The 22,230-nt window shown below is 38.3% G+C and overlaps 1 protein-coding gene across 2 annotated transcripts in view; it reads right to left on the bottom strand.

The window, feature by feature from the left end:
* The window catches only part of LOC126260941 (3'-5' exoribonuclease 1-like), a 78,040-nt gene extending 56,209 nt beyond the window's left edge, over nucleotides 1–21,831 (bottom strand). For both annotated transcript variants that reach the window (XM_049958447.1, XM_049958449.1), the window contains exons 1-2: nucleotides 21,632–21,831; nucleotides 8,918–9,228 (exon numbers count right to left, since the gene is read on the bottom strand). In XM_049958447.1, coding sequence (XP_049814404.1) covers nucleotides 8,918–9,228; nucleotides 21,632–21,658 — 338 coding nt within the window. In that variant the 5' untranslated portion in view covers nucleotides 21,659–21,831. The remainder of the gene's footprint in view (nucleotides 1–8,917; nucleotides 9,229–21,631) is intronic.
* Between the last annotated feature and the right edge of the window lie 399 nt (nucleotides 21,832–22,230).

The raw sequence follows: 22,230 nt of genomic DNA, 5'->3' as shown, positions 1-22,230 counted from the left end.
CCACTACTGTGCTTATCTGGTTTGATTTCTTACATTATTAATGATAATGGGGAAAATACCTTAATCACCATTAGGTTTCTAGTTCGTAAGTGAGCCTAGCAGATTCTGACCCCAACATTCAGTATTGAGAATCTGTTTGAGGGCTGTCTTCACTTGTATGAGGGAAAGCCAACCCATCAGCTCCCTACTTCAGACCAAATGAGGATTGGAGTGCACGAAAAATTGTCTCTATAGCTAACATAATACCTCCTCTGAACCCTTGTCTCAACGTAACATAGATATGATTTGTACATTATAGGATACATAAGACGACATTTATTATGAAATATACAGAGATTGCCAGAAAATGGAACCCAGGGGTAAAAACATATCTGAGTGACAAAAAGAAAAAAAAAAATTATCACTGAAAAATAATGCGTGACATCCAGAATCCTTAATGCAAAACATATGAAAAACACACAGAAAATATGAGCTTCAACGTCCATCGAGATAATTACAATTCACATCACACTCCTCCATGGTTATCCAACCCCAGTTTCTTTAGGACTACGTTAATTCTTTCCTATCTGTAATTTTGTTCTTTCTCTTATTATCTTTATCAGCAAAACAGTTTGCCACATCTTCACAGAAAACATTCTTTTGTTTTCTTCCCTTTTTCCCCACCTCTCACCTATTTCTCCGCATTTTCGCCATTCTTACTCATTTATTCCTTACATTTACAATTTTATTGCCTTCTGTTTATATTTGCACTGTCCCTGACATCATCAACCACTTTTCATTTGTAGTCAGTGTTCTAAGGCCAGTCAGTGACTTGTCTTTTATCATATCTTCCCTATTCCAATGTTGTTCAGTATTCTGTATATGTGTGTTCTTTACTTTCAGCTTTCCAGAAATATCTGTATCCTCCACAACTGTTACATTTCAAGTAAACGGCGATATTTTTCTGGAAACTTTGGAGCCATTCTGAAAATTTGCTCATTTACTTTTGTTTTGGCTAGTTATTTTAAATAAAACAAACCAAATGCTCTACAATTTTGATACCTATGATGTTTTGAACACTGCTTCATTTTGCAGCATGCCATACGATGGGCCTGGATTCAATTCTCGATCGGGCTGGAGATTTTCTCCGCTCAGGGACTGAGTGTTAAGTTATCCTCATTATCATTTCATCATCATTGACACGCAAGTCATCAAAGTGGCGTCAAATAAAATGACTTGCAGCAGGTGGCCAAACTCCTCAAAAGGGAACTCCTGGCCAAATATGCCACACACAGCGCGCATGGGCGCGCACACACACACAGGCGCGCACACACACACAAAGGACCACTTCTTACACTAGTTTACTGGCTTTCCTATGGAAAAAATAAAGTTGCTGAAAGATAGTGAAGACCAACAAGAAGCTGTAGGGATAAAATGTAAAACGTGATATAAATTACATATATTTGAAGGAGGATAACATTAAAGGTGATATATTTATCACCTGTAATGTTATCCTCCTTTGGAGTGAAGATAACAACTCCCCGAATAGTGGAATCAATAGGCACATAAAAACAAACTTTTCTAGCCATTAAACATTACCCCCTCCCCTGTTTCTTTCACTTGAAAAAGGATTTTTTGAAAGCCAGTGAAGTTATTTTTTTTAATGCATGTCAAAAACTTTACATTTCCATTATTTGTCAAGTTGTTACTTTCACTCCCAAATTGTTTACAATCTGCCAGAGAAGATAACATTATAAGTCAAAATGGTTGTTTGGTTGGTTGGTTGATTGATTTGAGGGAGGAGACCAAACAGCAAGGTAAATCAAAACAGTGCCTGTCTGATCTTATTCTGGAAGATGTGAAAACCTCAGGGTCTACTTCCTCGACACCCTCTGCTATCCTGTGAACAGCGTAAATGGTGCTGAATGGTTCCTTCAGGCCACTAGGAGTCTTCATTCTGTCCTTTCCACTGCATTCAATGGTGTTATGAATGCAGAGTACTTATTTGTAAGTTGACAGATTTTGCTGTCAGCTGTTTCCATACAGAGATGGTAAATTCTGTTCTGAGCTCCGAAGAATGGCAGATGATGGAGAATATTCACACTGAAGGACTATGTGGCAAAAAATAATACGCAAATAAAACCAATATGAAGAGGGTGAAAGGATAGAATTACTGACTAGGCTTTTACTCTGGAACAATTTCTTCAGAAGCTATGCTGTATGAAGTGAACTGGCATTTATAAAATTTATGTCTTCCTTTAATATTAATCTGACTGTGAGAAACAAGATGTTGCTTATCAGCTCTTATTAACGGCAAGCAATTTAGCTGCATTGAATTTATGTGGACCATCCAACACAGGTGCCATAACACAAGGTAACATCATCATCATCATCATTTAAGACTGATTATGCCTTTCAGCGTTCAGTCTGGAGCATAGCCCCCCTTATAAAATTCCTCCATGATCCCCTATTCAGTGCTAACATTGGTGCCTCTTCTGATGTTAAACCTATTACTTCAAAATCATTCTTAACCGAATCCAGGTACCTTCTCCTTGGTCTGCCCCAACTCCTCCTACCCTCTACTGCTGAACCCATGAGTCTCTTGGGTAACCTTGCATCTCCCATGCGTGTAACATGACCCCTCCATCTAAGCCTGTTCGCCCTGACTGCTACATCTATAGAGTCAATTTCCAGTTTTTCTTTGATTTCCTCATTGTGGACACCCTCCTGCCATTGTTCCCATCTACTAGTACCTGCACAAGGTAACAGAATAGTAGAATTAATTTGTTTATAGGCACATAGAGGTAAGATACAGATTGACACAACACAGTGGTATGTCATTATGAAATCAAAGTAACAGTATAATTCAAGGTCAGAAAATGCAACTGATTTATATTTACATACATAAGTAGATGACTGATAATGATACAATTAAGAATGCATATTAGGAAAAAAAATTATAAAGAATAACACAAACGCAGATATGTGATAACAAAGGGGGGACAACTTTCTTTTGAAACAACATCTAACACTTATGAATATCTTGTCATTTGCACTATAAATATGTCCAATTTTAATAGCACATATCTCGGGTACCAATCATCACAGAATCAACCCTTTAGGCTTAATTTTCTTGTTTCATTCATGTACATTCACCCCTAAAATTATATTAATGGATTGTGAATAATTTAAATTTTTGTGACAGCTCCCTAACCCAAGGTCCTCGGCGGTACTTTTGGGGCAGCCACCACAAATTGTATAAAGCATGGGTAGTGACCTGGATGTAGCTATGTCTGTTGGCCGAAAAATAATTAATGACAAGAATTGGGCCAGCTAGAATGAAGAGATAACTTATCTTTATTTCTGACGAAACGTGCACCAGCAATACAAGTCCAAGTAATATCCAAGAGTAATCCGTGTACTGAGCCTAGCCGAATACAATAGCAAATATCCCACTGCAATGGCTCCGCTATAAACTCCACGAAAGGCTAGCAATAGACAATCGACAATAGACTGTTCATCTCGGGGCCAGCGCTCCTCCTTATATGCAAAAGGTAGAGGGCGTTGCGGACCCGAGCTCAGCCATGGCGCGACCTCTTCCGTCGGCGGTAACGCACTGAAACGCCGACGGCCGCGACAGGAACTGTGGCCAGCGATGTCATGGTCAGGGCGCGTGTGCACGAGTTGGTTGGTTGGGTCCATGGATACAACATAAATAATGTATGTTGTACTTGTGGGACACATTTTGGTACCGTTTTGTGATCCCAGAGGCCAGGCAGATGGGTATATAAGAAAATCAGGATGCCAGAGACACACAGATAATTGTGGGCAGTAGGCAGTTAGCATGGGAACCTGATGTAGCAGATGTGTGGTACAAATGGCTGGTGGTTCAGTTTTGTGGAAGTGGCAGTTGAGTTTTGTTTGGTAGCCAGAACATATTGAACAGTAGCTTGAATGGTGGATCAGCCATGTTAATGAACTGAAGTTATATTTTACTCAAATGAATATTTTTATCTCAGAGAATTACACATTTTGGGTTGATACAAATAATGCTTCCCACCCTGTGACAAGCATTTTGCTCATTGAGTACCCAAGCGTTAAAATCTGGGCTATTATATACAAATTGAGAAAAGTGTTGCTCATGAACCTCCAGAAGTAGACTTGTGATGGATGATACTCAAAATGTAAATATTCACTGTAAATTGTACAAAACCACAAAATGTGAAGCATCTTCTGGGAGCCATACTTTTGTAAGAATACAATGACAAACTTTGCTGTAATGGTGAAAGAAATGTTTGGATTCAATCACTGATTATTTTAATGCAAAGCTGCTCGCAAATCCTGTGCAAAGAAAATTATTTTGAAGAAAACAATACAGAATTTAGATCAGCTTAACTTAATACCGATGATGTGCCCCCCCCCCCCAAAAAAAACAACAACAACAACAACAACAACATCATTTTCAAGGTGGCAAAGTGGAAATTTGTAATCAATACAAAAAAAGAGCAAATTTTCAGAACTTTTCCAAACCTCTTCCCTGAGACCCTTTCCCGATGATCGTATGACTCATCCATTTGCAACACTAACAACACAATGTAGTGCATGTACTATTTTTCAGCTCAAAAAAATAACAGCCACTGCTTTAATCTTTTCTAAAAATGTCAATAATTCTGCATCAATGAAGAAAGATCACACAACACTGATGAATAACCCTTTCTCCAATGATGATGTGAACTAGAGCTGTTCCATCAATTCTTACATGGGAAGAGGTGCAAGAAACTGTTATTTGCTTCATGCACTGTGGTGTTCCACAGACTGCTCAAGTTCCAAAACACATTTTTCAGACGCAGCATTAAGTGTTGATCCATTACCACATATCCTCCTCTTATACCATCATGAATGCATCCAGTGGCATGCTTCTACTGGATAATCACTCATCCCCACTTATTGCATACTTGCAAATTCAAGTATGAAGGCTATCCAGTAAGTAACTTCTGTTAGACTATAAATAAAATATTGGAATAATTAAAGCCAATTTATTACAAAAATCTTGAAACTAAAATTTCATATTACTCCTCTAAATGAACACTATTCAGATCTAAACATTTATCATGTCTCTTAACAGGTTTGCAAATCCTTTTGCATAAAATGCTGCCACATGAGATTGCAACCAGCATGTGATACCATCTTTAAGTTCTTCATCAAAGTTGAAGCACTGGCAGTTGAGCTACTTTTTCATGTGTACGAAGGGGACAAAACCAATTAGAAACATGTTTGAGCTGTGGGACATATTTTAAAAAACGTTGCATTTGCACTGTTGCAAAAATTCATGTTCACTGGACAGAGAGGGGCTGAGCATCGTCGTGTAAAAACAAAACACATGTTGCCAAGAGACAAGGTGGCTTTTTTCTAAATGGCTTTACCGTTTTCTTAATGTTTCACAGTAAACTTCATATCTAATTGTCATCCCACTTTCAATAAAGTCTACAAACAAGATTCCTTTAGCATCATTTACAAAATTAATACAAACTACCAGTAGTCGTAACCTTTGTGGCTTCTCTCGATTTTCTGGGCAAAGCAGTAAGCCAACTGCTGTTTTGTCTTCTATTAGGATACTCATGTCACCTGTCACAATTCTGTTCAGTAAGCATGGTAATGAAACACACAGTCCAGAAAAGAAGTGATCTACTGTTTTCCAGTTCTAAGAAAGGAGTTTATGATCCAAAGTACACAGAACTAGTGGTATCCTATTTATTTAGTTATGATATCATAACTACAGAAAGTTGTATAACAGTTGAGACACCATGAGATGTTAGTTATCAAAATTGTTTTCACTAATTTTCTGTACCAGCACGTTGCTAATTACTAGGGACATGGAAAATTGATATTTTATTATAAATGCAAATACAGAAACAAATTCTGTCTCAAAATACAAAATTACCTAACAGATGCTACTCCATACCAAATTGTATCTAGATGAACTATTTTATCAGAAATAGTATGAAATAAGTTTACTTTCTGCATATAAATATTGAAACTGTAATATATTTTTGATTACTGGTATTATGCATAATTTGGTGAGGCTGATTTGGAATGATAAAGTGTGTAAGAATGTGTTTGCCATATAAAAGTGCATGAACATGACATTGTATCAGTGCAGTGGATGCTCTGCTGCCATGCAAGTTGTGGGCAGTTGAATCGTTTGTAATAAACACTATATAACGCAAACGCGTCCACTTGTTCGTTAGCAGAAGTTCAAAAGATGGTACAATGCTGATACTTTTTAACATGACAGTTTTAGGTGGTGGGCTTTGTGAACAGTGGTTGCATCAAATATGGCTACAGGTTGGTCCTGAACTACCTAGTTAATAACACACTGCCAATCTCAACAAGCAATGCACAGAAGCCGTTCCCAAATACCTTGTTTTGTGCTTTGCTCATTGTTTTCTTTTCTTATTTCAAAATGAAGGAAAAGACTATTCTTGATCCATCACAGATTTCAATTACAGCCCTCACAACACCAGGAGGGATCAGTGATTCCTGTGTCAGCTCTGCTTTCACAAACATGAGTGTAGGCTGCTGCCCCGTGAGAGAAAGGTGGGGCTTGTTTCCCCACACTGGTCCTCTTGCCTCTGGTGCTCAAAATTCTAGTTTGCTTAAGCTCCCGTATGTCTGTCAGCACATAGTGTTCACACATTGCACTATAGTGAATGGAAAACAAAACTGGTCACATATTTCGGCTGCGTCAAAATTCTTCCTCTAATATTCGAACAGAGTTATTTTTGCTCGTACTTCTATGTTAAGTTCCTTGTCCTACCAGTAGCACTGTCAAGTATGAGTCGCACGATTATGAGTGCCCATGAACGGTCAAAATTAATATTCTGCTGATTTCATAACCATCGAATTGGATGGGAAAAGAAATATAATGTCGAGGAACACCTAAAATAAGAGCTGGATTCAGTTCTTGGGTGGGATGCTACTGTCTCAACAGAACAATCTTTTTTGAAAACTTAAAACACAGTCAAAAGACGAAAACAATGGCCATTTTTGAAGAAAAAAAAACTATTGAAGTTTTTGCATAAGCAAACATTCCAGTCACACAGCTCCCCAATCGGCACTTTTTTTAACTATCAAGTTCAAAGCACTACAGCATTGTCTTCACTCATGGAGTGTGACAACCTTTTAAATCCATTCACCCAATCATTTTAAAAAAGATGCAAATTTCAACAAACGTAGATGCAAATTTCACCAAAATAGATGTTACATTTTCCAGTCTCTACTGGTTACATATAAGCAGCCACAGCCATCATCACCATGCATATTTGCCCTTCCATTCTTAAACAAACATCAGTGATGCACAATACCCTCATTCTCTGGTCCATACCCAGTGCAAATGATGAACATCAACAGCTATTGTAATTAGTCACAAAGATTCAGGCTGGTTTGATGAGGCCTGACATGACTTCATTTCCTGTGACACCCTCTTCACCACAGGGTAGCACTTACACCCAACGTCGTCAATTATTTTTGTTGGATATATTCCAACCTCTGATTTCCCCTCTGGTTTTTGCCCTTTACAGTTCCATCTAGTACCACGGCAGTTATGCCTGGATGTATTAACATGCCTTATCATCATTTACCTCAGTGGTAGTGAACCTTCTCCCTGCTGCCCACTGGTGTGTGTTTATGCTTTCATTGTGGATAGTAGGCAGCAATAAAAACATTTTCATAAGGTTTTCATAAAATTTGGAGATAAAGTATTTTGTAAGTAGTAATAAGTAATTTGTAAGTAGTAGTCAAGCCTGAAGATGGCGTAATATATCACTGAAACTGGTAGCCCAATAACAGTTTGAAAATCAGACGGCTGAAAGGTGTTTGATTTGACATTCTCCAATGTGGATTTCTACCAGGGAAATCATCATATCAGATCACAGCTTTATCCTAAGGCAAATTTTAGAAAAGACAATTGAATTCAGGACTGACATGCGTCAATTCCTCATATACTACACATCAACATATGATAGCCTGGTCAGACTGCCATTGTCCTGTGCTTAGACTGGACTAAGAACACCTGGAAAATTTTTAAGGCTTGTGAGAATGACAATGATTGAGGTGTAGAGTATAATAAAAATGGGAGTAATAGAGTTTCATCCACTAGATATAAAGCAAGGAGATATGATGACGTGTCTCCATTTTTCACATTGTCTTGGAGGTCACGAGGAACACAAACCTGCTGAACAGGGGAATGATCTTTTATAAATCAGTGCAGATACTCACTTATACTGATGACATAGTATAGATACAAGAACTCTGTCTTGAGCAAGTCAGCAGGAATATGGGATTGCATAGCAACTAACAGGAAGCAAAATATATGGCTGCCGCAAGAACAAACCACCCTCAATAACACTGGGCTAAATATCTGGGACTGACACTCCCCCACCTCAAATAAAACCACGTACCAAAAAAAATTATTTTCTATAATGCCTCGAACTTGGTCATTAACATCGAACAATATTGGAATGCTAAATGTCTTTGAGAGAGAGCGAGAGCAAGAGAGAGAGAGAGAGAGAGAGAGAGAGAGAGAGAGAGAGAGAGAAGTAATTCGAAAAATTGTTGATCCAAGCTGTGAAGGAGGGTATAATCATGAACTGTACACTTTAGATACCCACATATCACACAAATAGTGAAATCATCCAGATTGTGATTGGCGAGGCACTTGGCACTGATGAGTGATATGGAAGAAAGTAAGTAAGAGGATGTTAAGATGAAAATCCAGAGGTCCATCAACCTCATTGAAGACCAGATAGATAGATAAGTCATGGGAGGCCTTCAAAAATGGGCTGCTAGAGTGTTGGATCATGGTAACTGACAGAACTGTTTTAAGAGGCCAAGGTTCACAATGAAATGTACAGCCAAAGAAGATGACTTGTTAACTTACGGATAATCTGGTGGATTTACTTCTTCACACGTAGCTTCAAAATCTACAATTACATAATATGGGTAAAGTTTATGAGAAGAAGTCACATTGATTGTAGCCAGCTTCCTTTTCTTATAATAATTCTTCAGGCGCTTTTTTAGAACATCTGTTGATCCTTCTGTGCTCAGTCGTAGGCTCCTCATTTTCTGTATTAGTGTCTGCTTGTTCATTCTATTAACCTGGCCGTTTAACCTCGACAGCTCATGATACACTGCATCACTATAAGGAGAGCTTCCCAGTGTCTTAGGAATGGGCTCTTTAGCATCATCAGCCTGCAAATAAACAAACTTTCTTTAAATTCAGCGAACTGATAAGTATTATGCAGTACAAGATTAATAGCAAAATTATTCATAAACCAGTACTTAAGGGGATCCGGAACGATCCATCTCCTCCATATTAATTTTAGCAAATAGAAGGAACATATTTTCTAAAACAATTAAACATATTGCTCTGAAATTTGACTATGTTCAGTGAATATTTCTCTACAAAGTTATAATGCCATGTTAAGAAATATTTATTGGTTTTTGTTTTACAATTTTTTTTAAACAAATGTTTATTTTTTTCCCTAAAATATTGCACTTTTTCTTCTACAACTCTTGAATTATACAATTTTTTTTTACAATTTGTTATAAAAATGAAGGAAAAGAAGTAAACAACATTGTGTATAAATTTCATTGATATGCTGTTACAAGTTTTCCAGGAAATGGCTTCCAAAGTTTTTTAATACATTCCTGCCTCATATGATGGATTTTCAGCATCCTCTTCTTTTTCTAGTGTTAGTTTCCTTTTCACTGGTCTTTTCTTCCTTTTTTTTTTCCCAGCACATCACATTTGATAAAATTTCCTTCACTGTATGTTGCCACTGCATCATACACTCCAAAATGCAATTTTGGGAATCCTAATCCAAATTAAATTATTTACACTTTCATTTGGATTTTGTGTATTCCCATGTAAACACTTTTCCAATAAACTTGGGTGTGACAACTCTCTGAATATGGGCTTAATAACATCAATTACATCATTTGGCAGACTGTTTTTATGGGCATATTCCTTTCCTGATTGGTAGTTACACCCTGAGTCATCACATGTGGGGCACAGTGCATGTTGTGGGTGCTCATTTGTTGATGCAGTATGAAAAAATAATGCCCATACTGCTGTCCCCATATGCTCAACGCTTCTTGTATTTTGCCTAATTGCACACCCATAATACCTCTGCAATCTATCAATTGCTTCATCTGTCAATCTTCCTCTTCCTCCAAGGGTCTTACCATCACTAAGCTTCTGGGATCCTAATGTCTGCTTTAGTTTGCACAAGTGAGCCCCCATGCGCTTCTGCGCATGCCCAATGCACTCCTGTTTCTTAATGTGAATTTCAGTGCCATAAGGTTTGAGTTCCTCTACAGCTTTATATCCCTTAGAATCACCATCTCCTAGATAGTTAGTGTATTTTACATTATACCACTCCTGTGATCTGGAAAAAATTGCTTTCACTCCCTCTACTTCCATCGCTCCACTTGTGCCGTGAAAATTTGCTTCACAACTTTCACTATGTTCGTCCTTGGTATTGCCCTTACATCTACAATGTTTTGAGAGAATAGCAACATCAAATACTTTGCAACTGTCTCCACTGGTAGCTGTCACAATTCCATTTAGAGATTTATGACCTCTACGTTGCCATTATCCATCTAAAGCAACAGTTAAATCTCTACAATTCCCATTATCTGTCACAGCTTCTTCAACTGCTTTCTTCATTGTTGCTTGAGCAATATCTTCAGCAGAAGATCCCACCAATTCACCATAAAATCCAAACTTGGTTGGTGGTTTTTGACAAGTTCATAATACCACATAACATTGTCCCTGCAGCACTCCCCTTGCCAATGCAATGCAAGTCATACACTAGCCTAACATTTATATCATACACCTTCTTTCCTCTAATACCACTACGAGGAATACTGTTGGAATTAGAAAACAAAACTTCTGCAGCATATTTGTTACACTTCAATAACATTTTACATGCCAAACCAATGTGTGAAGTTATTTTCAATTCCAGTCCTCTTTCTTTGCAAACTTGGCATAATACATTATGTTTCAAATTATTAGAAAGCAAGGAAATGTTAATTATTTCATTCCCTTCATTACTGTCACTTTCATAGTTTTCAAATTTTTCTTTGCTGTCATAAAGTTTCTTGCTGGAATAAGTTCTATCACATTCATTTGGAGTAGTTGGTGAAGCAGTCTGAGCAGCATCTCCCTTCAAAACAACAAAAGATTTCTTCTTCCACTCATTGTGCCTTTTCTTAAACACTCGATTGCTGAAACGGGGCATATTGACATCCACAAACCAAATACATAAAACAGGTATGAACAAAATTCATCAAATATGCAAAATTGAACAGCTAAACAACACAAAGCAAACTCCACAAGTCAACACACACGGTATAGCATTTATGTTTACCGATATGAACAGTCACTTGTTACAGAGATAAAGCCATACAACGTTGGAAAACAAAACACTGTCTAATTCCGCAAAGATACCCTGCTTGCAGCCCAGCGAGCAGCGCTGTCAGAGGTGACACACCAAGCTGCTACAACCATTTATGCAGTGCGTCAACTTTGAAGCGATAAAAAACACATTTAGAATTCACTTAGAATGGTGAAACTTGATTGGTTTTATTCAGAAAACTCCAAATAATTTTATAATGAAAAAAAAACAAAAAACATTAATTTTGTCATTTTCATTATTCCGGCTCCCCTTAACAAACAAATAAAAAGTGATTAGTCAGAACTCCTCACAAATTTAATAATGAAAATTGTTATGCACTTGCCTTTTTCATTTTCTGTAGCATTTTCCTGGACTGGAAGAGACTAAAAACTTAATGTGTAGTTTAACCAGTTGATGAAACATTTCATTTCATGGACGGAGATTGAAAAAGATTTTACCTTACCCTTCTTTGACTCCTTGATTCACTGAAAACCCAATCAGTGTCTCAACCACGGTGGATAAAGAAAGGCTACTCATAAGAACATGTACCTACATTCTTTCAGTTAGCACCACCATTCAGCCCAAAAGCGGAGGGTTCTAAGAATCTAGGTTCATAGAGCGGAAACAGTCTCAATGATGCAACCTAGCAATAACAACTGAACCACATATGAGAAGTCTTCTGAAGAATGGTTGTAATAACAAACAAATATGGCAAGCAATTTCATGAAGTACCTGCACATAAAAATAATGTAGGCCTAATAGTTTCTGGGCTAGCACAATGAAGGAAGCTATAGTGATTAATAAAGAAGGCAATTTGCAGCTGTTCATAGAACGGAATGCCACCATAGAGGTTAATGTGTGCATGGCTGACACGGGACAGAAACATTACCTTATATAGCAATGGGTAGAGCACTTGCAGTATCACGGCCAACACCACAGCTGTATAAGGATGAAATCAGTAAAAGCACATGGCACACATTTATCACCTGACAAAATTTCCAAGGAGAGTTTGGAAAAATGCTCATGGCCTGACACCCTAGAAGATTTTATTCATTTGCATTGCCATAAGACCACATATTTGTACAATACTCTGACTTCTCACTGCATTTCAAATCAATCAGAATCGTTAAATGAACACCTCACAATATAATAAATTGCAACCAGCAATTGGCTTTTTGGGTACAAAAAAACACCGCTCTCAGAAAGAGAGAAATTGGATAACATTTACTTTCACATAAGCTACATGGTTTCAAACATAGAACCTCACTCATGATGATGGGCTAAATTCATACAAGCTTCCAAGAAAAATTTTCATGGCTCAATAGCCAATCACTGCTGTGTGCTATTAATCAAAAGCAAATAACAAAATGTTTGAGGCACCCAGTAACGGAATGTAACTTTTGTTAAGTACAGTCCCTTGGTGTTCAGAGGACCATTCAATACCGAACAGCCACTTTGCTTTCCTCTGCCATGAGATGTCATATGGATGTAGTGTGGTGGAACATGGGGCGAGCACACCATTCTCCTGGTCATTGTCAGCTATCCACACCTTGGAGCTGCTAATTCTCAATTGGCATTATGAGGCTGAGTGCACCCTGTTCCCATACTCCCACCTTGGAAAAATCCCTGGAAGTAGCAGGATTTGGACATAAGTTCTCTACAGGATGGTCAGACTCATAAGTTGCTCAGTCACAAAGGCAGACGCTGTCATACAAGTAGCAGAATTAATAACAAGAGTAATCCGAAATCAAAAGTCTTCAAAAATGATGCAGATGCAGAAAAACTGTTATACAGCTATTTCCATGTTATGTTGCAAATGGTGCTTCCCACATTTCCAAACAAGCACATGCACACCTTGCTGGTACACTCAGTCTTGGCTTGGCAGTCATTGGGAAGAGAGCTCCCATTGGACACTATTGCCAACTGCAACATTTGTGTAGTTGTTTAGGTTTTGAATGCAAAAGGTGTTGAGAAACAACCAAAATTAAGCTTCAATTGATAGGGAGTTGTGCATGGATGTCAAAAGTGTTTGCAAGTGGCGTAGTGTTAATAGTTGGTTGTACGAGGGGCGTTCAGAAAGTAAGCTCCGATCGGTCGCGAAAAGGAAACGACTATGAAAATCCGATAAAGCTTTGCACAGATGTGTTGGGTAGTGTCTCTAGTATAACCCCAGTTAGCATCACGTCGCTCTTCTCATTTCTGAGCTCGCAGTGAGTGCGTAAAGATGTCTAGAAAATAGTGTCTGCCGCCAAGTACGAGGGCCTGGTGAGAAATTTCGCCTGAAGCTATGCAGCTAACATTACATAACTGTCGTGCCGTTTCGTCTTCAAGACAATTCTCAGCCGCATTCTGCAGGGGCAATGAAGATGCTCCTGCATCGTTTTCAAATGGAAATGTTAGATTACCCACAATACAGTCCGCAATTGTCTCCCCCTGAGTTTCATCTCTGGTCACATGAACCGCTGTCTTTGAAGACAACATTTTGACACAGACAACGAGGTGTAGGCCAGCGTGGAGAATTGGCGGAAAGCACTGGCGGCTGCCTTCTATGATGAGGCTATTGAAAAGTTGGTACAACGCTATGACAAAAGTCTAAGTCAGACCGGCGACTACGTAGAGAAGTAGCTGAAAGGTGTAGCTAATTGTTACAAGTAAAACATTTCTGATGTTCACTGTGGTTTCAATTTGGCAATCAATCGGAGCTTACTTTCTGAACAGGCCTCGTATTTATGAGGAACAAAGAAGTGGGAGATCGTAAATTTCTGACAAAACAGTCACGAAGTGGCATTCATTCATTCACACACCGTTTTCCATCAGTCCTCCAATGATGGGATGTGTAACAGGTCAAGTTATACAGGCAGAAGCAACAATTGCTGGCTACTTCTGTAAAGTACACTAGAAACAAATTATGACAAGTGCTAATGTACCCAAACTAATAATTAAGGTAATTACTCCCATATTATATTATTCACGTGTGTTAGAATTTTAAAAAAGACAGTACTACTCCTCTGATACTACTCAGCTGGTACTATTATCTAATATTTCAAACAAAGCATTTTAACTTTACACAGATCACAATTAGCAGTCTTTATAATGGTAAAATCAGCAACAATGCAATGTAAGTATTAGATAGGAGAATTTACATTCGTAAATCCAAATATTCAGATAAACTGTAGGAGGAGTGACTAATGAGGTATTCTTTCATTTTGTGTTTAAATACTTGGGGATTTTTAATGGCTGTGAGATTCCGACTGGCAACTTGTTGTAGACAATAAAACCATAAATGAAGACAGGCAGATTACTCAGAATGACCTCTGCATTTTGGTTCCTCTCTCAGTGAACACCAAAGTCAAGTACTACCACAGCATTGTTAAACCTGAAGCAACATATGCGACTGAAACACTATTTAAGTTGAACACCAAATTAACAACAGACAAACTCCAGAAAGTAGAGTAAAGAATCATCAGATCAGTAATCAACTTAACAAAGTGTTCTGCCATATATCAAGACTACCAAAAAAAATAATACAACTACTTTTGAAAAAATAAAACCAAGAATAATTGGTTTAAAGAAGTCCAGGATGATTATAAGAGTTACAAATAACAATGCAACAAATTAAAAACAGAGTAAAACAGACAATTATTTGGAACAGAGATATAAGGCTTAAACCAAAACAAAGTAACATAGCTGATGAAGGAAGGTCAGCCACTTCAGAAAGCTGAAAAAGTTTTGGGAGCAGAAGAAGCTAAAAAGCCAATCTATACTTCAGAAAATATATGGAATAATTGAAGCACTCCAATGTCCACATTAACTGTACAAAAAAGCTTCCAAAAACCTACACAGAACAGATCGTTCACAACACTGTTCATCATAAACAACAAACAAGGTAATCTAGGGACCTACTTCAAATTGATCTTATCCATCATAGATATCACTGAACACTATGACTGTATATTAAATTACATATAACTACAGACAGCTGTGACCAAATAAGTGACTGGTCATAGCTATCTGTAGGTATGTTTCATACTATATTGTTTTGAGTATGTTCACATAGAGACTTGGCTCACTGATCAAGACAAATCTGTATCAACAATGAGCACCAAGGCACACAGGGCTACAAAAATGTCATCATGTTCGTTAAAACGGACTTGGTAGAGACTACCTCGTTTCTCAGGCAGCTACTAGAATCATTCAGTTTGAGCAAAGAACATGTGGTGGGACTGTGGCTCAGGTGAAGAGTCAGTTAAACTCCACATACTTACATATACACCTGGCAGAATACAGATCCACTTTGGCATAGAATCAATACCAGGAAGTTTCTTTAAGAAATGATGTTTACTGCACTACAGCTACAAAGTGTAGCACAAATATAAATACAGATTAGGTCTAACATTAACCAAAAGGACAAGTAGGACAATGTGTGAAACTACAACAAGTACTGGAATACAACACTATCATGGTGCTTCTCCAAAAGCCCTACGAGCACGGAAATTTGTGTGTGGATACTTCACAACCAGACAGCGACCAATGTTCACCAGAAACAAAGGCCAAAATGTTGAATTCTGACTTTATCCGTCAATCATTGCATTTTGGAATGACTGCTCCTTTAAATTTCAGGAATGCAGACACTTAAATTATATTTATTCTCCTAATGTTTTGGCTGAAAGTTATACAGCAGAAATATAAGGAGACAAAATAGAGTGTATGTGGCAGTATGCCAAAAATGTAATGGATCTCACTATTTGTTCCATCAAAGAAAAATCAAGGATAGTTTCCAGCATTCAGCTGCTGTATCAAGGTGTGTATAAGTGACACAGTAAGTAGCACTAGTAGTGTTAAAAAAGTTTAAATCTCCCAGGGCCTGACAGTGTGCCTGTCAAGTTATAAACAAAATTTATGATTAAATCCACTCTTGACCATAATATTCTTCAGATAACTTGAGTAAGAAAACTTACCACCAATTGGAAAAGAGCACAGATCACACCCATCTAAAAACATGCCGGCACTCATTTCCATTTACACTAGAATTATAGAATGTTTTCAGGGATCAATCTATCTGGAGCAAAATGACATTATCTGTGTCCACCAGTATGTAGTTAGTTCCACTGATAATTTTGCATGATAAATTGTAATTATGTGGAGTGAGTCATTTTACATTCACATTGCAAAATTATTTGTACATGTTGTTAAGCAGCTTACATGCTGAATATTTCTGTGTGTTTTTCATTTTTATTTTTTATGTCGGATATGCCTGTCATGTTAATCCTTAATCAACAGAAACCTCCGATCTTACTCGTCGGCTTTGACCCGTGACGTAAGCGTGTTGTGGTGTGTGACGTCATTACGGCGCGGAGTTTGGTTTGTGATTGTGGCGTGTTTGTAGATGTCGTGGGGGTGTTTGTTGTGCCCTCTGGTGGTGTGTTCGTGGTTTACGTTTGTTTGGTTTGTTGGGGTCAGTTTGCTGTTGCACAGTGGTGAGTGCTGTGTTCGTGGTTTTGAAGCGGAATTTGTATTAGTGAGTTAACGGTTTTGTGTGATGGTTAATGTAATGGTAATTGCTGTACGTCGGGTGAGTTTGTTATTGAGTGTATTCGGTTGTGGTTTTTTGTTCAGGAATGGATATGAAAGACCGCATGAATAGTGTTCGGTTGAGGGCGATGATGGGCGAGACACCGTTAGACCTGATCAAGTTTCTACAGCTATTCGGATTAATTGCCGAAGTTGTAAAGTGCTCTCTTTGCCGTGAGGCGATGAAATTGGTTAAAGTTAGGGCCTCTCGGACCAGGTACGGGTACATGTGGTGCTGCAGGAAAGATGGCGTATGGGAAGTGTTCGATCACAATTTATGGGATCGGGAGCTGCTGTAGTTGTATGTAGGTTAAGGGAAGTGTTTGTTTGCTTTGGTTAGTGGTGTTTTTTGAGTTTTGTATTGGGGGATGGGATCGGGAGATTCTGTTGAGCTATATAGGTCAAGGGAAGTGTTCGATCCTAATTTATGGGATCGGGAGCTGTTGTAGATGTATGGAGGTTTAAGGGAAGTGTTTTTTGAGTTTTGTATCGGGGGATGTGATCGGGAGGTTCTGTTGAGCTATATAGGTCAAGGGAAGTGTTCGATCCTAATTTATGGGATCGGGAGTTACTGTAGATCTATGTAGGTCAAGGGAAGTGTCTGATTCTGGATAAGAATGTGTTTTTTGGTATTTGGTCAGTTTCGTGATGTTGATTTTTTCTTCGTTTTGCGTGGTTTTGTATGGCGGTCGGTGGCTACATTTGCGTATATTTAGTTTCTCCCCACCCAAAAACGCCCAATTTCCCACGCTTGTCCCGTTAGAGTCATTAGGCTTTTTGTGAAACCTGTGTATTTCAGTGTTTATGATACGTATGCGATGTTTTTATATCCGCCATATTGGAATTGTCGTTTATGGTCGTTTCCGCCATATTTGTGACGTCATGGGTCAAAGCCGACGGGTAAGATCGGACGCTTCTGTATTTCCCATGCTTTTCCGTGAATAATGTCTTGATGCTTATGGGCAGAGGGTTACTACATGGATTCAATGACATCAATAACATATGAGACATTTTTATGGACTGATTAACCAGGATCACAATTAGACTGAAAATTTCTTACCATGCAGAATTCAACATGGTATCCCCAATAGAGTGTCACCTATCAATGCAGAAGCGAAAGCAGTGTTAGAGAAATGCAACAGGACCATTACATATGAATGATTCATTGGAAAGAAGTTCGAGCCATCTCAGAGTTTTGTATACCAAACAGTTATCTACAAGGAAATATTATCTCCTTAGAAAAATAGTGTTACCCCATTAGAACTTGAGAAAATGTCAGTCAAAAGCAATGACTCATAACTACTTCGTAATATAGTGTTGTATGTCTTATAGGATGTACAAATATAATAGCACCTGACTGTATACGAAATGAGTTGCATTTATAAACAGACTTGTAACAATGGACAGATAAGTGAAGTGGAATTATCACATAAGCTCACGTCTAGGTAACCGAAATAGCAGTTTTTGTTTATACACTACTGGCCATTAAAATTGCTACACCACGAAGATGACGTGCTACAGATGCAAAATTTAACCAACAGGAAGATGATGCTGTGATATGCAAATGATTCGCTTTTCAGAGCATTCACACAACGTTGGCGCCTGTGGCGACACCTACAACGTGCTGACATGAGGAAAGTTTCCAACCGGTTTCTCATACACAAACAGCAGTTGACTGGTGTTGCCTGGTGAAACATAGTTGTGATGCCTCGTGTAAGTAGGAGAAATGCGTACCATCACATTTCCGACTTTGATAAAGGTCAGATTGTACCTATCACGATTGAGGTTTATCATATCGCGACACTGCTGCTCGTGTTGGTCGAGATCCAATGACTGTTAGCAGAATATGGAATCGATGGGTTCAGGAGGGTAATATGGAACGCCGTGCTGGATCCCAACGGCCTCGTATCACTAGCAGTTGAGATGACATGCATCTTATCCGCAAGGATGTAACGGATCGTGCAGCCAGGTCTCGATCCCTGAGTCAACAGATGGGGACGTTTGCAAGACAATAACCACCTGCACAAACAGTTCGACGACATTTGCAGCAGCATGGACTATCAGCTCGGAGACCATGGCTGGGGTTACCCTTGACGCTGCATCACAGACAGGAGCGCCTGCGATAGTGTACTCAACGACGAACCTGGGTGCATGAATGGCAAAACGTCATTTTTTTGGATGAATACAGGTTCTATTTACAGCATCATGATGGTCACATCCGTGTTTGGTGACATCGCGGTGAATGAACATTAGAAGCATGTATTCGTCATCGCCATACTGGCGTATCACCCAGCGTGATGGTATGGGGTGCCATTGGTTACACGTCTCGATCACCTCTTGTTCGCATTAACGGCACTTTGAACAGTGGACGTTACATTTCAGATGTGTTATGACCCGTAGCTCTACCCCTCATTCGATCCCTGTGAAACCCTACATTTCAGCAGGGTAATGCACGACTGCATGATGCAGGTCCTGTATGGGCCTTTCTGGATACAGAAAATGTTCGGCTGCTGCCCTGGCCAGCACATTCTCCAGATCTCTCACCAATTGAAAACGTCTGGTCAATGGTGGCCGAGCAACTGGCTCGTCACAATACGCCAATCACTACTCTTGATGAACTGTGGTATCGTGTTGAAGCTGCATAGGCAGCTGTACCTGTACACACCATCCAAGCTGTGTTTGACTCAATGCCCAGGCATATCAAGGCCGGTATTACGGCCAGAGGTGGTTGTTCTGGGTACTGATTTCTCAGGATCTATGCACCCAAATTGCATGAAAATGTAATCACATGTCAGTTCTAGTATAATATATTTGTCCAATGAATACTCGTTTATCATCTGCATTTTTTATTGGTGTAGCAACTTTAATGGCCAGTAGTGTATATAGGATACTGGCAAACTGCAGTTTGTTTACCAAATATATTGCTTTTAAGCACTTACAGGAAATTGCAGCATTGCGTGGGATCAGGACCAGATCAGACAAAGAAGGCAAAACGATTGAACACAAACAAGGGTGGCAGGAATGGTCACAGTATTTTTTGACAGATGAAAGAGTAGCTGAAAATCATGTGTGACAAATAATTTAATAAAAGTTCCATATATCTCATGAAAAGCTGTTTAGAAAATTAGCTGACAGTTGAAACTATGAATATTCTTCAGCCTGAAATGTATGGATATACATGGGTGACTGGATGGGGATTTAGCCTATATCTCAGCCTCCTAAGTCACCAAAATATTCATTACATACCATACTTGTTAGCAGTAGTATCCCAAAGAATTTCCTCAAATTTGATCTCTAACTTAAATTTGAAATTAAAACACCTCTGTCCACACAATATTTTACAAACCCTCAAGATTTTTAAAACATTTTTGTATGTGCTTTTGTACTATGTTCTGTGAATTTAAATCTAACGTATCCATCTAGATGACATTCTATTGTTGCTCTTTGGTTGTCATAATAACTGCTTAGCATGTGTTGTTCATTATAATTTTTGACTGCGAGTCTAACTGTTTTATGTACTATTAATGCTGTTATTTTATTACTGTTGATTCTAATGCTCATCATCTGCATAATAATACAGATTTTTAAATATGTTTGTACAAAATCACATTCCAAATACTCACCCACTCCATCCTCACCCAGTAGAAGAAGCCATATTACTTTGAATCACAACTTACACAAAATTAAGGCATTTATATGAGTTAACAACTGATGTCTCACCAATAAAATACATTACTTATCACACAATAGACCATATCATTTCATGTGCAACTATTAAAAACTCTATACACTGAATCTGTCTCTATAAAGATTATCTTTATGTGTATTATGATGTAACTAGCATAGGTACTGTTCATATCTTGCACTTCGTTAGCATAACCTGTACTTACTGATCAAAAGAATTGTCATTATCAAATTTGTATACGCATTTTTTGAGTTATGTATTGACACGTTCCAGGAAAAGGTAGCTTTTTCTTACATGATTTCATAAAAGTCCCAGGAAAAAAATTTAAAACACCTAAATAACAAGTGAAACCAGTATTCCATCATTTTTCAATCAAAGCATTAACACTGGCCTACATCTGACCACATTCAATTAAATACACAACATTTATGTTAAAACCAATGTGCACTGCCAGTTCTCACACAAAGTCAAATTTACTTGTTCATCATACGTACAAGAATGATATATCAGAAAACAGCTCTTGAACTCTCATTGCACCTACTGTCTTTTGCATTACATATTAATTCAATGGTGTGTTCATAAGCTATTTACAACATTGCAGCACCATAACCTTGTATCATATTATGTCCCTCAAGTGCTGCAAATTACTGACCCAACAGCGAACAGTGTTAATAAAAAGACGTGTGTATTTCCTTGGTTTCAATTAATTTTACACTCCGACATTTTGGCCTTTTACAGTACTGCAGGTAAGTGAACTGCACAGCCAATTCTGTTTCTTTTCTGTGTACCTTTCAAAAGTGTTTAAATACCGTGGCTGCACTCCACAGCACCAGCTTTCTAATAGTTTTATGTAGTCTGTTCTTAACCAAAATTATATTATTAAAACCACAGGTAGCTTCAACAGTGAAATATAAGAAAAATCATTGCATCCTACTACCTTGGAAGCTTTTGTAGAATTGGCCATCTCAGCAGCTCGTTGTACTATGTAGAACACAACACCCAATCACTGTTCAACAACAAAATCTGAACCATAACAACCCGGCCGAAATGGGAGTTATCGTGGTACACAACATTACATCAACTTCAATTTCAATGTAAACATTTGCCGTTCATCGCTCCCTCCGATTTCCGACACACTCAAAGATCATAGTGTTTGTAAGATATGAATTGTATATTCATGAGGGCATCGAGAACCGTTGTAAAACTTGTTTCTTTGCGACCAAAACAATTTACAAAAATTGACAGCCTTGGAATATTTAAAAAGCAAATTGCAGATCCGACGTTAGTTAAACAAGAAATGGAACTTTTCCGAACATCTTAGTCGGACCAGAGGCATTCAAAATAGTTCAGGGCATACTGTTCCATAACCAGTTATGCCTCAAAACTCACACACATCGATCGAAAGAAATATGGTGATGTTGGGAAAATGTCTATACGGGGTAGTCGGAAGCAGTTTGAAAAGCTTGTAAAAGTGCTGCAGGGTAGGTTGTGCTGAGAAATAAATGTTAAGAAAAACGTTCGATACGTTGCGTCTTT

This window comes from Schistocerca nitens, chromosome 5 (genome assembly GCF_023898315.1).
Source record: "Schistocerca nitens isolate TAMUIC-IGC-003100 chromosome 5, iqSchNite1.1, whole genome shotgun sequence".
NCBI classification, from domain to species: Eukaryota; Metazoa; Arthropoda; class Insecta; order Orthoptera; family Acrididae; genus Schistocerca; species Schistocerca nitens.
The sequence above is the reverse complement of the archived record's forward strand: the minus strand, read 5'-3'. Positions and strand labels throughout refer to the sequence as shown.